A 16,634-nucleotide genomic window follows, 5' to 3' on the forward strand; every position below is an offset into this window, starting at 1 on the left:
AAATGTTTACTATGGCTTTCTGAATTTATAAATGAAAACAGCCAACACTCACCAAAATGTTCTGTTTTACTTATTAAAATCCCTTGTCATGTAATGCAATTTGCATGAACTGAGGATGATAGATTAATGCCATCATTTTGAAGCAGCTGCAATTACTACATTGAACATCAGTGAGTTACTGAAATGATATTTTTTGAAACTTGATCACAGCTCCTTTTCTGAAAGGGTGTATGGCTCTGAGGAGAACTGATGATTTCCAATAATTATTTCCCAGTTAATTGTGGGGCATTGCCCTGCAGATGTTACTTAAATCTGACTTTATTTCCTTCTACTAGTGTAGGAAAATCTTTTTAATACCATTTTTAAAGATTTGTCTAATCATCAAGAACATTATTAAATAACAATGATTTTAAAAGTACTCTAACAAGAACTACCAGTATTCCACTAAGAAACAAAGATTATCCATCTAAACATATTAACAAATGCCTTTTAAGCATCTACTGAGTTTAAGATTTATTTTTCCTTTAGCAAATAGGTTTGCATTTTACTCAGCATTCAAACATCCTTACACTCGTAGATGGATCCTGGTTTATCACTGTTAACTTTTTAATTGGCTACCAGAGTTGGTTGCTCATATGTAATGGAAGATTTGTGTATATTTACTTCTAACTGAGAACGTGCTGCACTTAGTAGCATGCCTTCTTCATTCACTTTTGGGATTTTTTAAATAATTTGAAACCATTTCATTAGCTGTAGATTTATCCTTTTCTTAAATGTCTAAGAAGAAGCCTGATATTTTAAGGTGTTAGCTCATTGGTGACTTCATTTTTTCCCCATTCATCTTAGTCCTCACTGCTTTCTAGGTTTAATTTAAGCAATTTCTATTTTTTCAGAAACTCTTACATTTCTTCAATATTTTCAAATATGTTAACAGAGGTTTTTTTAAACTATGTTCTTGTAACCTTAAAACAATTCCTAAATATCTCTATCTAAATTAAGTTCCCGGAGGTTTAATAACTGTTTTCAACAAATAGTTCTTATATTTATTTAATTCTATAAGTTTGGAGTAATAATTTTATGGACACAAGCATTATGAAGAAAATAACTTTTGGCCGTGCGCAGTGGCTCACGCTTGTAATCCCAACACTTTGGGAGGCTCAGGTGGGCGTATTACCTGAGGTCAAAAGTTTCGGATCAACCTAACTATGGTGGTGAAACCCCCTCTCTACTAAAAATACAAAAAAATTAGCTGGTGTAGTGGCACGTGAATGTAATCCCAGCTACTCGGGAGGCTGAGGCAGGAGAAACGCTTGAACCCAGGAGGCAGAGGTTGCAGTGAGCCGAGATTGCACCACTGCACTCCAGCCTGGGCAACAGAGCAATACTCTGTCACACACACACACACACACACACACACACACACACACACACACACACAGTATTAGGCTTTGGTTTGAGATATAACCCACATATTAAATATTAGTATCTTTATACTTATGAGTATTTATAAGTATGAAGATATTTATATCTCAGTGTGTCCGTTATATCTCAAACCAAAGCCTAATTATGGGTTTGTATCTTAGTGTGTAGCTTATAAACCTTATAAACATTATAAACTTTATTATAGTGTATTAAGCACTTTCACATAAACAAGGTATCAAATATCCATATGTACCTTTTATCTTTTGGTTTATTAACATGGCATGGCTACGGTCTTCTAGACATATAACCATCCTAGAATTCTCGGAAGGTAATTCTTCGGCAGAAGAAAACATGCGCCCTAGGAGTATGTTTAGATATGCCCATTCCTTGACTGATGTCAATACTCTCCCAACAAGAGTTGTACTGAAAGCTGCAAGTTTACAAATCTTCTTCCTTTGCTTCTAATCAGTCTAATTCGACTCCCTAACTAAAATTCAACTCCCAAAATAGGATTCCCCGTCTTCACATCATTTTTCTCAGGAAAGGTTGTCACGATAACGTCCTAATTTGTTTGTTCATTTTTCCAAGAAGGATGGCATTTCCCCTTCCAGGAGCCTGCTATGATGACTGCCCTGCCTACCTGAAGTAGGTACTGAAACAGTTTCCCTCAGAAACATCAAGTTCTGCTGTCAATACTACCGAGTATTAAAGGAAACTGCTTCGGATACCCCAATAACCAGAACTGTTCTGAGTCCTCTTTACGAAAGCTGTAGTCTTATTGACGAAACAGCATTTGTTGTTGTTGTTGTTGTTGTTGAGATGGAGTCTCGGTCTGTCACCCAGGCTGTAGTGCAGTGGCCGGATCTCAGCTCACTGCAAGCTCCGCCTCCCGGGTTTACGCCATTCTCCTGCCTCAGCCTCCCGAGTAGCTGGGACTACAGGCGCCCGCCACCTCGCCCGGCTAGTTTTTTGTATTTTAGTAGAGACGGGGTTTCACCGTGTTAGCCAGGATGGTCTCGATCTCCTGACCTCGTGATCCACCCGTCTCGGCCTCCCAAAGTGCTGGGATTACAGGCTTGAGCCACCGCGCCCGGCCCGAAACAGCATTTTGTAATCCTTTTTGTAAACTAGCTCTTACTCAGAAATTGAGTGGCTCTGAAAACAGCCTTTGATTTCAGCTTTGGGTTTTTGTTTTTTTTTTTTTTTTTTCTTCTTCTTCTAGACATTAGACATTCAAGTCACTTCGCTGGCTTTTACAGCTTGCGTAGTTATTCACACTGGACTTTGTGGTTGTGACTCCCAATCTTTTGGGGCAGCAGCACAGCTTGGATGCTAGGCAAGACGTCACCCTAGGCCACTGTCACTCGGCCCAGCAGCTTGTTGAGCTCGTTGTTGCGGATGGTCAGCTGCGTGCGGCGTGGGATGATGCGAGTCTTCTTGTCCCGATGGCGTTGCCCACCAGTTCCAGTATGTTGGAGGTCAGGTACTCCAGAACCGCCGGCAGGTACCCTAGCGAGCCGCCCCCGACCTGCTCGGCATAGCTGCCCTTGCTGAGCAGCCGGCGGACACAGCTCATAAGGAACTGCAGAACCTCTCTGAATGAAAAGCGCGTGCCTTTTCCCCGAGCTTCCCTAGTCTAAGACATAGCTTAAAAATAAAAGTTATAACAGAAAAAGACACCCGTTAAAACGGGTAGTCAGCGTATTTCTAGTCTGACGGCAGATTGTGGCTTATTATCTGACTGATTTGCTGATAGCCATCTATCCAATCAGAGAACCTTACTGCTATTGCCTTATTTACATACTTCCTCTACCTATTATCCAATCAGATGTTGGATGCAAATGACGTAGCTTGAGGACCATACCTATAAATATCACACTTCGCTCCAGTCAAATATCACTTACTGATCTCCCAGTGAACTTGTAAGACAAACATGCTGCAGATTGCTTCAAAGGGCACTACCACTTCCAAAAAGGGCTTCAACAAGGCAGTCGCTAAAACTCAAAAGGTGGAGGGTAAAAAGCGCAAGAGATGCTGCAAAGAGACCTATTTTATTTACATCTACAACGTGTTGAAGCAGGTCCACCCGGACACTGCAATCTCCTTCAAGGCCATGAGTATCATGAATTCTTTTGTTAGTGACATTTTTGAGCGCATTGCAGGTGAGGCTTCCCGCCTGGCGCATTATGACAAGCACTCGACCATCACCTCCAGGGAGATCCAGACGGCCGTGCGCTTGCTGCTGCCCGGGGAATTAGCCAAGCATGCTGTGTCGGAGGGCACCAAGGCTGTCACCAAGTACACCAGCTCCAAGTAAAACATGATCCAGCCAGCAGATGAGCTCCACAAACCAAAGGCTCTTTTAAGAGCCAATGAAAGCTTCTAATAGGGCTGTAGAATGTTTATTTTATTATAGGGTATGCCTCATTGCCAGACTGATAAACTTTTTTCCTGGACTAGACATACATGGTTATCTTTAAGTCTAAACTTCGCATTAACTCTTTCTGCAGCAGTTTGGGTGAAAGCTAAAATCTCACAGCTGAAGCAATCCAAGGGGAGCTCCCATAATCCTGGGTCCATGGGGATATTCTTTCTGTGGACAGTGCCATGGGGAAATATGACTTTTTGTCTACGACTTTTTCTACTACAAACCCTCTACGATGACAAAAAAGGCCTGGAGCTCCCCACTTAGGGAAGTTTGGCACTGAGCATTAGGCTGTTTGCTTTTTCTTGACTTTGGCCATAATGTGTGCAAAACATCCTCCAAGTCCGGGTGGACCTGATCAGCAGTTTGTAGATGTAAATTGAATAGCTCTCTTTGCAGCATCTCTTGTGCTTTTTACGCTCCTTTTCTTGCACACTATGAGAAGTGATCAGGCTAACTCCCCTTTATCTGCTGGGATTTGAGGTCCAAAGCCCAAGGTTTCTGCATCTCCGTGAACTCCAGTAAACTGCTTACTCAATATCACAGTTCTTAATGTTGCTTAGCCACTTAAGAATTCTCTCCACAGGGATTTCCAGTTGATTCCAACAGAACTCTTTCCTGGACTTCTGTGTTCTCTATATCCATGAGTACCACCCTATTCACATGGTTGTCCAAACCAGAAATGTATTTTTTCTCTAATAGTCTCTGTTCAACTTCTATCCACTTCAATCTCTCAAGATATGGTAATTTTACTTCCTACATATTTCTGTTGTCTGATTATTCACCATCTCCACAGCTACCATTTTTGTCTGCATACTCATATCTCTCACCTGAATTACAGTTTCTAATTAATCTCACTGCTCTTAATCTCGCCTCCCTAAAATCCACTCTCCACCCATTTTCATTTCTTAAATTGACAAATAAAAATTATGCATTTACTATGATGCTTTGAAATATGTATACATTGTGGAATAGCAATCAATCTAACATATGCATTACCCCACATATTTTTTGTTACGGAAACACTTAAAATCTACTTTCTTTGCAATTTTCAAGAATAGAATATATTGTTACCAACTATAATCAGCATATTGTACAATAGAGCTCTTCAACTTATTCCTCCTAAGTGAAATTTCATATCCTTTGACCAATATCTTCCCACCACTCCCCAACTGTAGCCACTGGTAACCACCACTCTGCTCTCTACTTCCATGAGTTCAACATTTTTAAAATTCCACTTATGAGATCACACAGCATTTGTCTTTCTGTGCCTCGCTCATTTCACTTAACATCCTCCAGGTTCATCCATGATGCTGCCAATGACAGGATTCTTTTTCTGTTTTAAGGCCAAATAGTATTCTATTATGTATATATGCCACATTTTCTTTATCCATCTGCTGATGGACATTTATGTTCTCTCTATATCTTGTCTATTGAGAATAATTCTGCAATGAACATGGGAGTACAGATATCTCTTTGAGAATCTGATTTTATTTCTTTTCAATATATACCCAGTAGTAGGATTGCTGGATTTATATGGTAGTTCTATTTCTAAATTTTGAGGAAATTCTATAGTGTTTTCCACAATGTATGCACTAAAATATTACAATTTTCAATCTTATTTGAAGCACAAATATTACTATATCACACATTTTTAAAAATATTTTGAAAACTCAATCTGGCATTGTTTATTAATAGTATTTAACATTTTATTGCATGTACATAGAAATTTATATTAAGCTGTGTATAGGATCAGCTAGACTAGGAAAGAAATCCATAATACAATAAAAGTTTTGAATTTTGGAGCTTTTTGGATTACGGATGCTCAACCTGTATTGCAAACATGTAAAACTCAAGAAAATCTACCAGGAAACCAATAGGAAAGTAAGTCAATTCAATGAGGTACTAGAAGGATATAAAAAATAATAATGCACAGAAAGCAGTCTTACATATATAACAACAAAATGTTAAAAAATAATAAATAGGAAATACCTCATTTACAGTAACAACAAAAACAAAATACCCAGAACTATATTTAACTTTTTAAAATGCCAAATATGTATGAAGGTAGATGATCAGTTCACACCCATCCTGTGGTCTTCTGTAGGTGAATGACTCAGGCAGCACCTGAACTAGGCTCAGTTGTAGAAAATGGACCTGAGAGGAATGGGGTCCTCTGGGAAGACTCTTCTTGCTCTCAATCCAAAACCCAGTGGAATAGAGTGACTCTTCCTGCCTTTACTTTATCATCTCTGCATGAACACTTGGAACTGTGACCAGAATGATGGCAAAATCACAATGGGGAGAGGGGCAGAGGCAAGACTGCAGAGTAGTGGAGCCAGGGCTGTGATCATCCTATTGGTGGAACTTCTCTGCCTTTAGGTTGCCCTGTGTGGTTGCATTACTTATTATCTCAACCAGTCCAGCTAGCATTTCCTGTTATTTGGAGCCAAAATACATCGATATAAAAGCTACATGAAGTTTAGTCTGAAAAAGAGTTTTTATTTGTTGGTATTCCTACTTATCCATTGCCCAAATGAGCCTAAAAGTCCTTGGGTAATCAGGATAGTCTACTGACAGTGGTCACAAAGTTGAAAGGTTATTTGGCAGTTATGTGATACCTGCTGTTTTCCAAGGTGTTGGAGAAGCATGAATCCCTGACTGGAGATGATCCCATCCCCAATACAAGGTGAGCATAGATGCTAGATGCCCCTTCCCCCCGATTTGTCACCTCCTTGGAAGATTTCCCAGCTAAAGCACACAGGGGCTTTGCAGGGACTGCCTTACTGTTCACAAAAGTGTTGGGACACTTATTTGAACGGGTCTTGTACATCGATATATTCTTTTGTTGTTGTTGTTGTTGTTGTTTCTGACACGGAATCTTGCTCTGTCACCCAGGCTGGAGTGCAGTGGGATGATCTCGGCTCACTGCAACCTCCGCCTCCCGGGTTCAAGTGATTCTCCTGCCTCAGCCTCCTGAGTAGCTGCAATTACAGGCGCGTGCCACCATGCCCGGCTAATTTTTTGTACTTTTAGTAGAGACGGTTTCACCGTGTTAGCCAGGATGGTCTCGATCTCCTGACCTCATGATCTACCCTCCTTAGCCTCCCAAAGTGCGGGATTACAGGCGTGAGCCACTGCGCCCGGCCGGTACTAACTTTTTAAAGAAAGCACATATACACATCCGAAATTTCGTTAAAAGATAAAGGTTAAATGAACATGCGTTAAACGGATTGAGAATTCCAGCTAACCAGGTTTCCAAGAAGTAACATTTGATTCGTTTTTAAGGTGGCTGAAATCAGTTTAATGCTTGAGAGCCCTTAGAGATGGAGGTCAACAACCAGTTAACACGACAATGAAGGAAACTATTATAAATTTAAGAAAATCACAGGACACTTTAAATGTTTCATTCCTGCAAATCAGATTTGTGAGTTCTCCAGTTCCCAAAATGATTTCCACACCTTGCCTTACTTGTGGCATAAAACGTAACTTCCTCTCAACTACTGCCTTTTTGGGAGGTCTTAAAAATTTGGGATCATAATGCAAGTTATATTGTCTACGTGACTGCGCTTTGTAGTTTTATATACATAATGCTAACCTTAAACATACCAATATCGATCAGGATGTAGCTTTTATACAAACTACCGCTTTTTTTTGAGACAGAATCTCGCTGTCACCAGGCTGGCGTGCAGTGACAACCTCGGCTCGCTGCAACCTTCGGTTCCTAGGTTCAAGCCATTTTCCTGCCTCCACCTCCCAATAAACTGGGACTACGGTAAGCGATACCACGCCCACCTGATTTCCGAGTTTTTAGCGGAGACGGGAGTTTCAACTTGTTAGCCAAGATGGTCTACCATCTCTTAACTGCGTGAACCACCAGCGTCCGCCTTCCCAAGTGCTGGGATTACACAGGCGTATAAACAAATGGCCCCCGGCCAGGCTGAGTCTTGTTGGACAGTAGTTCCTCTACCTTAAGCCCACAGCTGATTGAGTGACTTTAATGAAGATAGCCTTTACACAGAAAGGTACATTATAGTCCACAGCTCCTTCAGCATGTTTAAGCGGCTCTGAAAAGAGCCTTTGGGTTATGACAGACGTTTACTTGGCAGGCTTACTTGGAGCTGGTGTACTTAGTGACAGCTTTGGTGCCCTCAGACACAGCATGTTTAGCCAGCTCTCCCGGCAGCAATAAGCGCACTGCCGTCTGAATCTCTCTAGAAGAGATGGTGGAGCGTTTGTTATAGTGAGCCAATCGTGATGCCTCACTCGCTATACGCTCAAAGATATCAGTGACGAAGGAATTCATGATACTCATGGCTTTAGAAGATATTCCAGTATCCGGATGGACCTGCTTCAGCACCTTATAGATGTAAATAGAATAGCTCTCTTTCCGTGTTCTCTTCCGTTTCTTCCCTTCCTTCTTCTGCGTCTTAACGACAGCTTTCTTAAAGCCTTTCTTGGAAATGGTAGCACCTTTAGATGATAACTCCGGCATAACTGCCACGAACTTCTGCAGCGTTAAGCAGCTCTTTTAGGTGTTAAACAGCTCTTTTAAGCGTTAAGCAGCTCTTTTAGGTGTTAAACAGCTCTAGTAACACCTCAACTCCGACCGTCACCAAGTAAACGAATGGTGCAGCTGGCTGAAAGGTGCGGTATTTATAGGCACGGCCCTCAGCTGCCGTGTTCGGTATCCAAAATCTGATTGGACAATGCGAAGTGGCGTGAATGCAAATAAGGCGATTCTAGTAAGACTTTCTGATTGGGTAGAAGGCCATCAGCCAATCAGATAGCAAAATTCCAACCTCAGTCAGACTATAAATAGGCCCAGTAGCGCCCTTAGGGATGCGATATTTGGTGTTGCTGTAATTCTCCAGTGTAGAAATGTCTGGACGAGGGAAGCAGGGGGGAAAAGCACGCGCCAAGGCTAAATCTCGCTCTTCTAGAGCAGGCTTGCAGTTTCCTGTAGGTCGAATTCACCGTTTACTCCGTAAGGGAAACTATGCGGAGCGGATAGGAGCAGGCGCGCCAGTGTACTTGGCGGCAGTGTTAGAGTACCTGACAGCAGAAATTCTTGAACTGGCTGGTAATGCGTCTCGCGATAATAAGAAAACTCGCATTATTCCCCGCCACCTGCAGCTAGCTATTCGCAATGATGAGGAACTCAATAAGCTCTTAGGCGGCGTGACCATTGCACAGGGCGGGGTCCTGCCCAACATTCAAGCAGTGCTGCTACCCAAGAAGACTGAGAGTCACCACCATAAAGCCCAAAGCAAGTAACTTCGGGCTGTCGTTGGTACATAGTGACTTTTAAGTGTCAGAAGTGAAAACAAAAGGCTCTTTTCAGAGCCACTTACCATCTCAGAAAAGGCTGTGCCTCACAGAACGTTAAGTGCTGTTAAGCAGCTATGTTAGCCGGCACCTGTCAGAAGCAATACTCGTTTAAGGACATTCTGGAATGTAAGGGGATTGAATTTTCAAGGAGCGTTGCATCAACCATTAGTGTGAGGTAGTTTTGATTATATGTGTCACTGGGCGAGGTGGCTCACGCTTGTGAGCAGTCAGTACTTGCACTTGTGGAGGTTGAAAGCGGGAGGGTCGTTTAAGCCTGAGACTTAACCATTAACATAATGGAGACCCTATCCCACAGAAATTAGCCGGGTCTGGTGGTGCAGGCGTGTAGTCTCAGCTACACGGGAGGCTGCGGTGGGAGGGTTATTTGAGCCCGAAAGGTGAAAGTTACAGTTAACAAAGATCGTTCCACTGCACTCCAGTCTGGGTAACATGAGCGAGACTATCTCAAACTAGCTATGTATGTCATGTTAAGGGTTACGTATGGAAGTGAAGATTGCATTACAAGCAGAAGAGGTATAACCTTACAGTTAAAGTCCAGGCGACATTAGTCTGGCTGGTTGCTTAAAGTACATTTTAGAGAAGAATTTCCTTTCAAATATGGCAGTCTCACGAAATACTCAAATGTGACATGTAAGTAAAATAAGTTAAAATTTGGGTAAGCATATATATATTTGATACCTGTGGCTTCATGCACTTTGTAAAGAATAATAGAATTATTTCTTAAAATGTAAGTAAGATGTTAAAAAGAAGCCTTACACCATATGTGATGGTGAGATACTAGTGTCAGACTCAGGCAGGAATAGGACTAGAAGGCCTAACATAACTTGAAGTTTAGAAATTTGGAACAGTATATGCTTCAAAAGTTTTGACTACTAAAAAGAGGCAAAATAGTTTGTTGATCTGTGTTTGCTGTTTGTGCTGTAACACCAAGAGAAACTGAAAAGCAAAACCCATTCAGTAACGCTGCCAAATAACTAAAAATTACTGTACGATATTCAACAGTTGACCTTACCTCAAAAAAAAAAAAAAAAAAAAAAAAACTCATTTGGTTACCAAAAAAAAAAAAAACTGCTAAACACTTGATATCTACGCAAAATAAGGCATATATAGAAGCAGGTAAAGTTCTATAAAATAAAACATGCCAAGTAAGGACAATCAAGTCACAACAGTCAGTCATCCCTTGAATTAACCTGCATAAATAATAAGTAAGGGATACAATTAGGGAAGGAAAAAACTGAAGATCTTTGAAAACAGAAATGGCAACTATATGTTGAATAAAACTGGGTAATATTTAGAACATGGCAAATGTGAAACTTAAAATCAGGATATAAGATAAATCTAAACAGATGAATTCCAAGTAATTAATGTAGATATACTTTGTCAAGGAAGTGGCACTTAACTCTCCAGACGTGCCAAAGCAAAGTATGGAAAGGCAGAAGAGGAGGGACTTGACTTTATAGGAGAGAACTTGCATATTCTTTTATTCCAAATGCACTACATAATACTTTTATTTCCATCTCTAATGCAATCCTATTAAAATTGCATTAAACTAAATGTTTAGATAGAATAAAATGTATAAAAAATGGTGAATACATGTTAAAGGAGACATGCCTCTTGATTTTTCAAAACAATTTACTTATAGAAGTTTCTGATTCTTCTCTTTTTTTGGAGCCAGTCTTGCTCTATCACCCAGGCTGGAGTGCAGTGGCACGATCTCAGCTCATTGCAACCTCCGGCTCCCAGGTTCAAGTGATCTCCTACCTCAGCCTCCTGAGTAGCTGGGATTACAGGCGCCTGCCACCACGCCCAGCAAATTTTTGTATTTTTAGTAGAGACGGGGTTTCGCCATGTTGGCCAGGCTGGTCTCCAACTCCTGACCTCAGGTGATCCGCCCACCTCAGCCTCCCAAAGTGCTGGGATTACAGGTGTGAGCCACCGCACCCAGCCTTGATTTCTTCTTACAGAACTTTCACACGTTTCATAGAATTTATCTCCAGGTATTCTTTTTTATTAGTGTATTTTGGGGAAATATTAGAAGGGTTTCTTTATTATGTTTTCTGATTGACCGTGTTTTACAGATAGAACATTCTTGATTTTGGTACTGATTTGTATTTCCTTCCTTATTAAATTCTATCATTTCTGTTGTCCAGCTTTTTTCCTCTGTGGTTTTCCAGGTAGGCAGAAAAATCATATAATTTTGTCCTATTGTTTTAAATAGTTGACTTTCTTATCTAAATGCATTGTCGAATAGTTATAAGTGATAATAAATAAAAATGGTGATATTGACTCTCCTCCCCCCCACCCCCCACAGACTTCCTCTGTTGCTCAGAGTGCAGTGGCCTGATCTCAGCTCACTGCAACCTCTGCCTCCCAGATTCAAGCGATTCTCCTACCTCATTCTCCCAAGTATCTGGGATTACAGACATATACCATCATGTATGGCTAATGTTTGTATTTTTAGCAGAGATGGGGTTTCACCACGTTGGCCAGGCTGGTCTCGAACTCCTGACCACCCACCTTGGCCTCCCAAAGTGCTGGGATTACAGGTGTGAGCAACCATGCCTGGCTGACTTATTTTTTATAATCAGACTAATATGACACTTTCTTATGCCTAATGCCAGGTTTTTATGTGATTTGTGTAATTCCAAAATTACTAAGAGTTGTAGTAGGCCGGAGTGCAAGGGCGCCATCTCAGCTCACTGCAACCTCCACCCCACCACCACCACCTCCCCCCACCCGCCCCCACCTTCCCGCGCTTCAAGCAATTCTCCTGCCTCAGCCTCCTGAGTAGCTGGGATTACAGGTGCCTGCCACCACACCCAGCTAATTGTGTGTGTGTGTGTGTGTGTGTGTGTGTGTGTGTGTGTGTGTGTGTGTGTATTTTTGATAGAGACAAGGTTTTGCCATGTTGGGCAGGCTGGTCTTGAACTCCTAACCTCAGGTGATCTGCCCGCCTCGGCCTCCCAAAGTGCAGGGATTACAGGCTGGGATTACAGGCATGAGCCACCGTGCTCGGCCTCCTTTTACTTTTTATGATAAATCACATTGAAGGAATTCAGAACACACCACTCCAAAATATGTCACTCTGACATATTGACTATTTGGAATTAAAGACACTTGAAAAACAGCAGGTGCACAAACACTCTGACCTTCCTTTTGTTTCTTAAAAGTAGGAGATGAAAGATGCCCTCCCTATACCAGAAGGAAAGTATCATTCTCATCAAGGACAGAAAATTAAGGCCAAGGAAAATCTGTACAAATAAACCTTGTTACACCAACCCTTATCTCTCGAGTCACTTCTCCACCTAATTAATTACTGTAACCCAACCCCCTTTGTTTGTCACATTTTCATAGCTTACTGCACTTTGTCAGATTCTTCATATAAGCATTCCATTCTTTGTCCTACTCCTGTGCCACGTAAAACTTGCATTCAATAAATTTATATACTTTTCTCCTGTTGACATCTCTTATGTCAATTTAATTCTCAAGCCCAGCCAAAATATCCTGACGGCAGAAGTAAAGTTTTGCTTCCTCCACTACAACATTATAGATTTCTCATCAGAAATCATAGAAGTCATGGAACGATAGAATAATACCTTCGAAGTTCTAAAGCAAAATAGCTCTCAATTTAAAATTCTGTGCTCAGATGAACTGTTTTTTGTGTAAAGCTGAAATAATTTTTGGACAAAGACTGGAAAGTTTTGCCACTCACAGATTCATACTGGAAGAATTAATGCTAAAGAGTGTACTGAAATAAAAAGATTGAACTCAGAAGACTGAGAAGCAATAAGCAATAATATTACCAAGGAAGAGGTAAAAAATCCATCTAAATAAATATACTAGTTGTAAAAAAAAACAATAATACTAGAATATTAAGAAAAACCAATGAACCAAAAACACTAGACAATAGTTACAGAAGATGAACGTGGCTGAAACAAATTAAAGCATGTTGATGTCCTTGTATTGTTTATAAGGAGGACAGACATACTGATTGTTATATTTTCTTAAGTGAGGTTTATATTTTATGTTAAATGTAACCACTAAAATAATAAAATTAATGTAGACTAGAAAGAAGGGGGTAATAGCAAAAAAAAAAAAAACGAGTCCAATGGAAAGCAGGAAATCAGAAAGGACTGGCATGACAAATTAGAATGCAAAGTCAAATATAAGAAATGAGTCCAAATATCAAAATGAAGGTTACCCAATTAAATTTGCCATTTAAAAGACAGTATTTGACTAGGAGTAAAACACAGCTATCCCTTGGTTATAAAATACCTAAAATTTATTGGCACAGAACACTTAGAAGTAAAGGTATGGAAAAAATACATTCCAGACAAAACTGTCCCCCAAAAAAAATTGTTTTGTGAAATTAATAGCAGAGATAATATTTAACGAAAAAATAATTTGCAAATTAAAAGCAGAAAAATTTTCTAGGTAGATACCCTATTCCTCATTGCATTAACACCCAAAAACAGCTTTATAGAAAATGAACAGCAGAAATGTATGACAAAGAATGCATTCACAATTATAGTGTATATTTTAATATGTCTGTCTTGGAAAAAGGTAATCACCGCTACCACATATTGGAATGTTAAAAACACACTAAAGCATAATTCATGAGTTTAATAGCAAAACCATAAACCTTTTACTGTGTGTCTGTCTGTCTCTGTGTCAGTCTACCAGTTTGCCTCTGTTTCTATCTCTGTCTCTAAAATGTATGTTATTAATTGTAATATATATGCTTAAGAGTCCCAAAGAAACCTGAGTCCTCTACCCTAGACTTCATTTATTTAAAAAAATTTTTTGTTTGATGTTTTTTTTTTTGAGAGACGGAGGTTCGCTCTGTCGCCCAGGCTGGATTGCAGCCACACTATCTTGGCTCACTGCAATTTCCGCCTCCTGGATTCAAGCGATTCCCCTGCCTCAGCTCCCCAAGGAGCTGGGACTACAAGCTTGTGCCACTACACCCAGCTTTTGTATTTTTAGTAGAGACAGGGTTTCACTATATGTTGGTCAGGCTGATCTCGAACCCTGACCTCGGGTGATCCGCCCGCCTCGGCCTCCCGAAGTGCTGGGATTACAGGCGTCGGCCACTACGCCCGGCCTCTTCCCTAAACTTTAGAGTCATAGATTTATGATTTGTTCCACAAATATTGAGAGCTTACAAAGTACCAGGCACAGTTCTAATCGTTTTACTATTATAAATAATGCTGAAACAAACATCTACACGCATGCGGTGTTTTCTTTCTCCTGCAGTGGTTCTTTGATAGATATTTCCAGCATTGGAGAGACAGTGCTGTACAAATCAGATGAGATCCTGTCCTCCTGGAGCCCAAGTTCCTTATTCTCACTCACCTCCCGTATATCCGCCATCATCAAATCTTAAGGTCTTCTCTCCCTTTGCCATTTCTCCGATTAACAGCTCTCAACTGCTCCCCCTAGCTGTCTCACCAGGCTCTTACCACCCTCTCCTGTGCTGTGGTCGTAACCAATCTACTTGCAGTTCCTTGAACCCATTGCGCTTTAATTCACTTGTGTCTTTATGAGTTGTGTAACTTTTCTAGAATGTTCTTGCTGTTCTTCGTTTAATTAGTTTCTATGCGTCCTTCAAGTATACACTTACACATTACATCATTTGTGAAACTTTCCTTGACCATTCCCCCCCATCTTAGAGTCATTTAGATGTCCCTCTGGTGACTGTGTTGCACATTCTAGTTAAAGGTGTTAATGTTTAAGCCTGTCTCTTCTACTAAAATATAAAGCTTTTTATATTTATAAAACTATAAAGTTTTTTATGAGAATGTTTTAATTGTTTAGCCAAATTTTGCAGTGCCTAAAATACAGAAGACACCAATTAATGACTGGTTGAATACATAAATAAAAACACTTTTTTCTGGGTTCCAGCTGCTTATGTTTTAGTATTTAAGTGATAATAGTAAAATAGAAAATTCAGAGTGGAAAGGTCATCAATCATTTCCCATTTTGACATATTTATTCTTATTTTGTATTTCTTCCAATCTTTATGCTTATAGAGAAAATTTTCTCTTTCGATATCATGTTTTATAAAATATATCATAGCATTAGATTTTTAAGTGGTTATGTAATTTTATAATTCTTGTTTTTTAATTCTGTTTCGATAGCTGCATCAAGACATCCACTGAGCACTTTTTTTGTACCACACATTTTTTCTAAATGTGTTATGCACTTGATCTTGTTTAATCCTCAAAACAATCCTATAGCTAGGTACTACTATTATACCCACTTCACCAATGAAGAGATTAAACTTCTTTGGAGCTGTCATGCGCGTCGGTGTGAAGAGACCACCAAACAGGCTTTGTGTGAACAATAAAGCTTTTTAATTACCTGGGTCTGGGCGGGCTGAGTCCAAAAAGAGTCAGCGAAGGGAGATAAGGGTGGGGCCGTTTTATAGGATTTGGGTAGGTAAAGGAAAATTACAGTCAAAGGGGGGTTATTCTCTGGCGGGCAAGAGTGGGAGTCACAAGGTGCTCAGTGGGGGAGCATTTTGAGCCAGGATGAGCCAGGCACGAGATAATGTCATCGCTTAAGACAAGGACCAGCCATTTTCACTTCTTTTGTGGTGAAAGGTCATCAGTCAAGGCGGGCCAGGGCATTTTCACTTCTTTTGTGATTCTTCAGTTACTTCAGGCCATCTGGGCATATACGTGCAAGTCACAGGGGATGCGATGGCTTCGCTTGGGCTCAGAGGCCTGACAGGAGCCACAGAGCTAGCGCTGGTGCCAGCATTTCAACCCAGATAGTCTGACTCTAAAGCCCATCTTAACTGTGATTATACTAAAGTGTTTGTACCATAATTTAGTTAAATATACCATCTTTTATTGTTTGGGGGGGATTCTTTTTCTTTTTTTTTGAGATGGAGCTGGAGTGCAGTGGCACAACATCCCCCTCACTGCAACCTTGTCTCCCGGGTTCAAATGATTCTCCTGCCTCAGCCTCCTGAGTAGCTGAAATTACAGGCACGTGTCACCATGTGATGATTGACCTGCCTCAGCCTCCCAAAGTGCCGGGACTACAGGCGTGAGCCACCAGGCCAGGCCGAGCTGATCATTGTTAACTATTTAGGCTGCTTCCAATATTTTATTATTGCAATCAATGGTGTAATGAACATCTATGCAAAAACAGCTTTCACTCCTTCTGAAGTACTTGTTTAAACCATTCCTAGATATGGGATGATTAGGTCAAAGAATACACAAGATTTTATGCATTTTTCTGCATATTGTTACTATTCCAGATTATTGCACCAGAAGGCCAGTAGCAAAGCATGACGGTGTTTCTATTTTATTTTGCCCTCACATAATTTGGTGTTACTTAAAGAAAAATTTGTTTAGTTGGTAAAGTACACCATTACCACATTATTTTAGTTTGCACTTCTTTTCATCAAAGTGAGACTGAACAT

The 16,634-nt window shown here is 40.5% G+C and overlaps 3 protein-coding genes and 1 pseudogene across 3 annotated transcripts; 2 read left to right on the forward strand and 2 right to left on the reverse strand.

Annotated features, from left to right (window-relative positions):
• Positions 1-2,450: 2,450 nt before the first annotated feature.
• LOC108533675 (histone H2A type 1-A-like) lies at positions 2,451-3,182 on the reverse strand (annotated as a pseudogene).
• A 173-nt stretch (positions 3,183-3,355) lies between these two features.
• LOC108533652 (histone H2B type 1-A-like) lies at positions 3,356-3,739 on the forward strand. Its single transcript, XM_017878496.1, has one exon. The coding sequence runs from the start codon at positions 3,356-3,358 to the stop codon at positions 3,737-3,739; it is 384 nt and encodes a 127-aa protein (XP_017733985.1).
• Positions 3,740-7,088: 3,349 nt separating this feature from the next.
• On the reverse strand, positions 7,089-8,469 carry H2BC1 (H2B clustered histone 1). The gene has a single exon (XM_017878495.1). It carries the CDS (start codon positions 8,340-8,342, stop codon positions 7,959-7,961), a length of 384 nt encoding a protein of 127 aa, XP_017733984.1. The 5' UTR covers positions 8,343-8,469; the 3' UTR covers positions 7,089-7,958.
• A 238-nt stretch (positions 8,470-8,707) lies between these two features.
• Positions 8,708-9,167, forward strand: H2AC1 (H2A clustered histone 1). Its single transcript, XM_017878494.1, has one exon. It carries the CDS (start codon positions 8,729-8,731, stop codon positions 9,122-9,124), a length of 396 nt encoding a protein of 131 aa, XP_017733983.1. The 5' UTR covers positions 8,708-8,728; the 3' UTR covers positions 9,125-9,167.
• Positions 9,168-16,634: the final 7,467 nt, after the last annotated feature.

The sequence above is a fragment of the Rhinopithecus bieti genome, unplaced genomic scaffold (genome assembly GCF_001698545.2).
Source record: "Rhinopithecus bieti isolate Rb0 unplaced genomic scaffold, ASM169854v2 scaffold_11110, whole genome shotgun sequence".
Lineage (NCBI taxonomy): Eukaryota > Metazoa > Chordata > Mammalia > Primates > Cercopithecidae > Rhinopithecus > Rhinopithecus bieti.

Bases quoted from the DNA above. Each gene is read 5' to 3' on its own strand.
- H2AC1 (XM_017878494.1), top strand. From the start codon at position 8,729: ATGTCTGGACGAGGGAAGCAGGGGGGAAAAGCACGCGCCAAGGCTAAA.
- H2BC1 (XM_017878495.1), bottom strand. From the start codon at position 8,342: ATGCCGGAGTTATCATCTAAAGGTGCTACCATTTCCAAGAAAGGCTTT.
- LOC108533652 (XM_017878496.1), top strand. From the start codon at position 3,356: ATGCTGCAGATTGCTTCAAAGGGCACTACCACTTCCAAAAAGGGCTTC.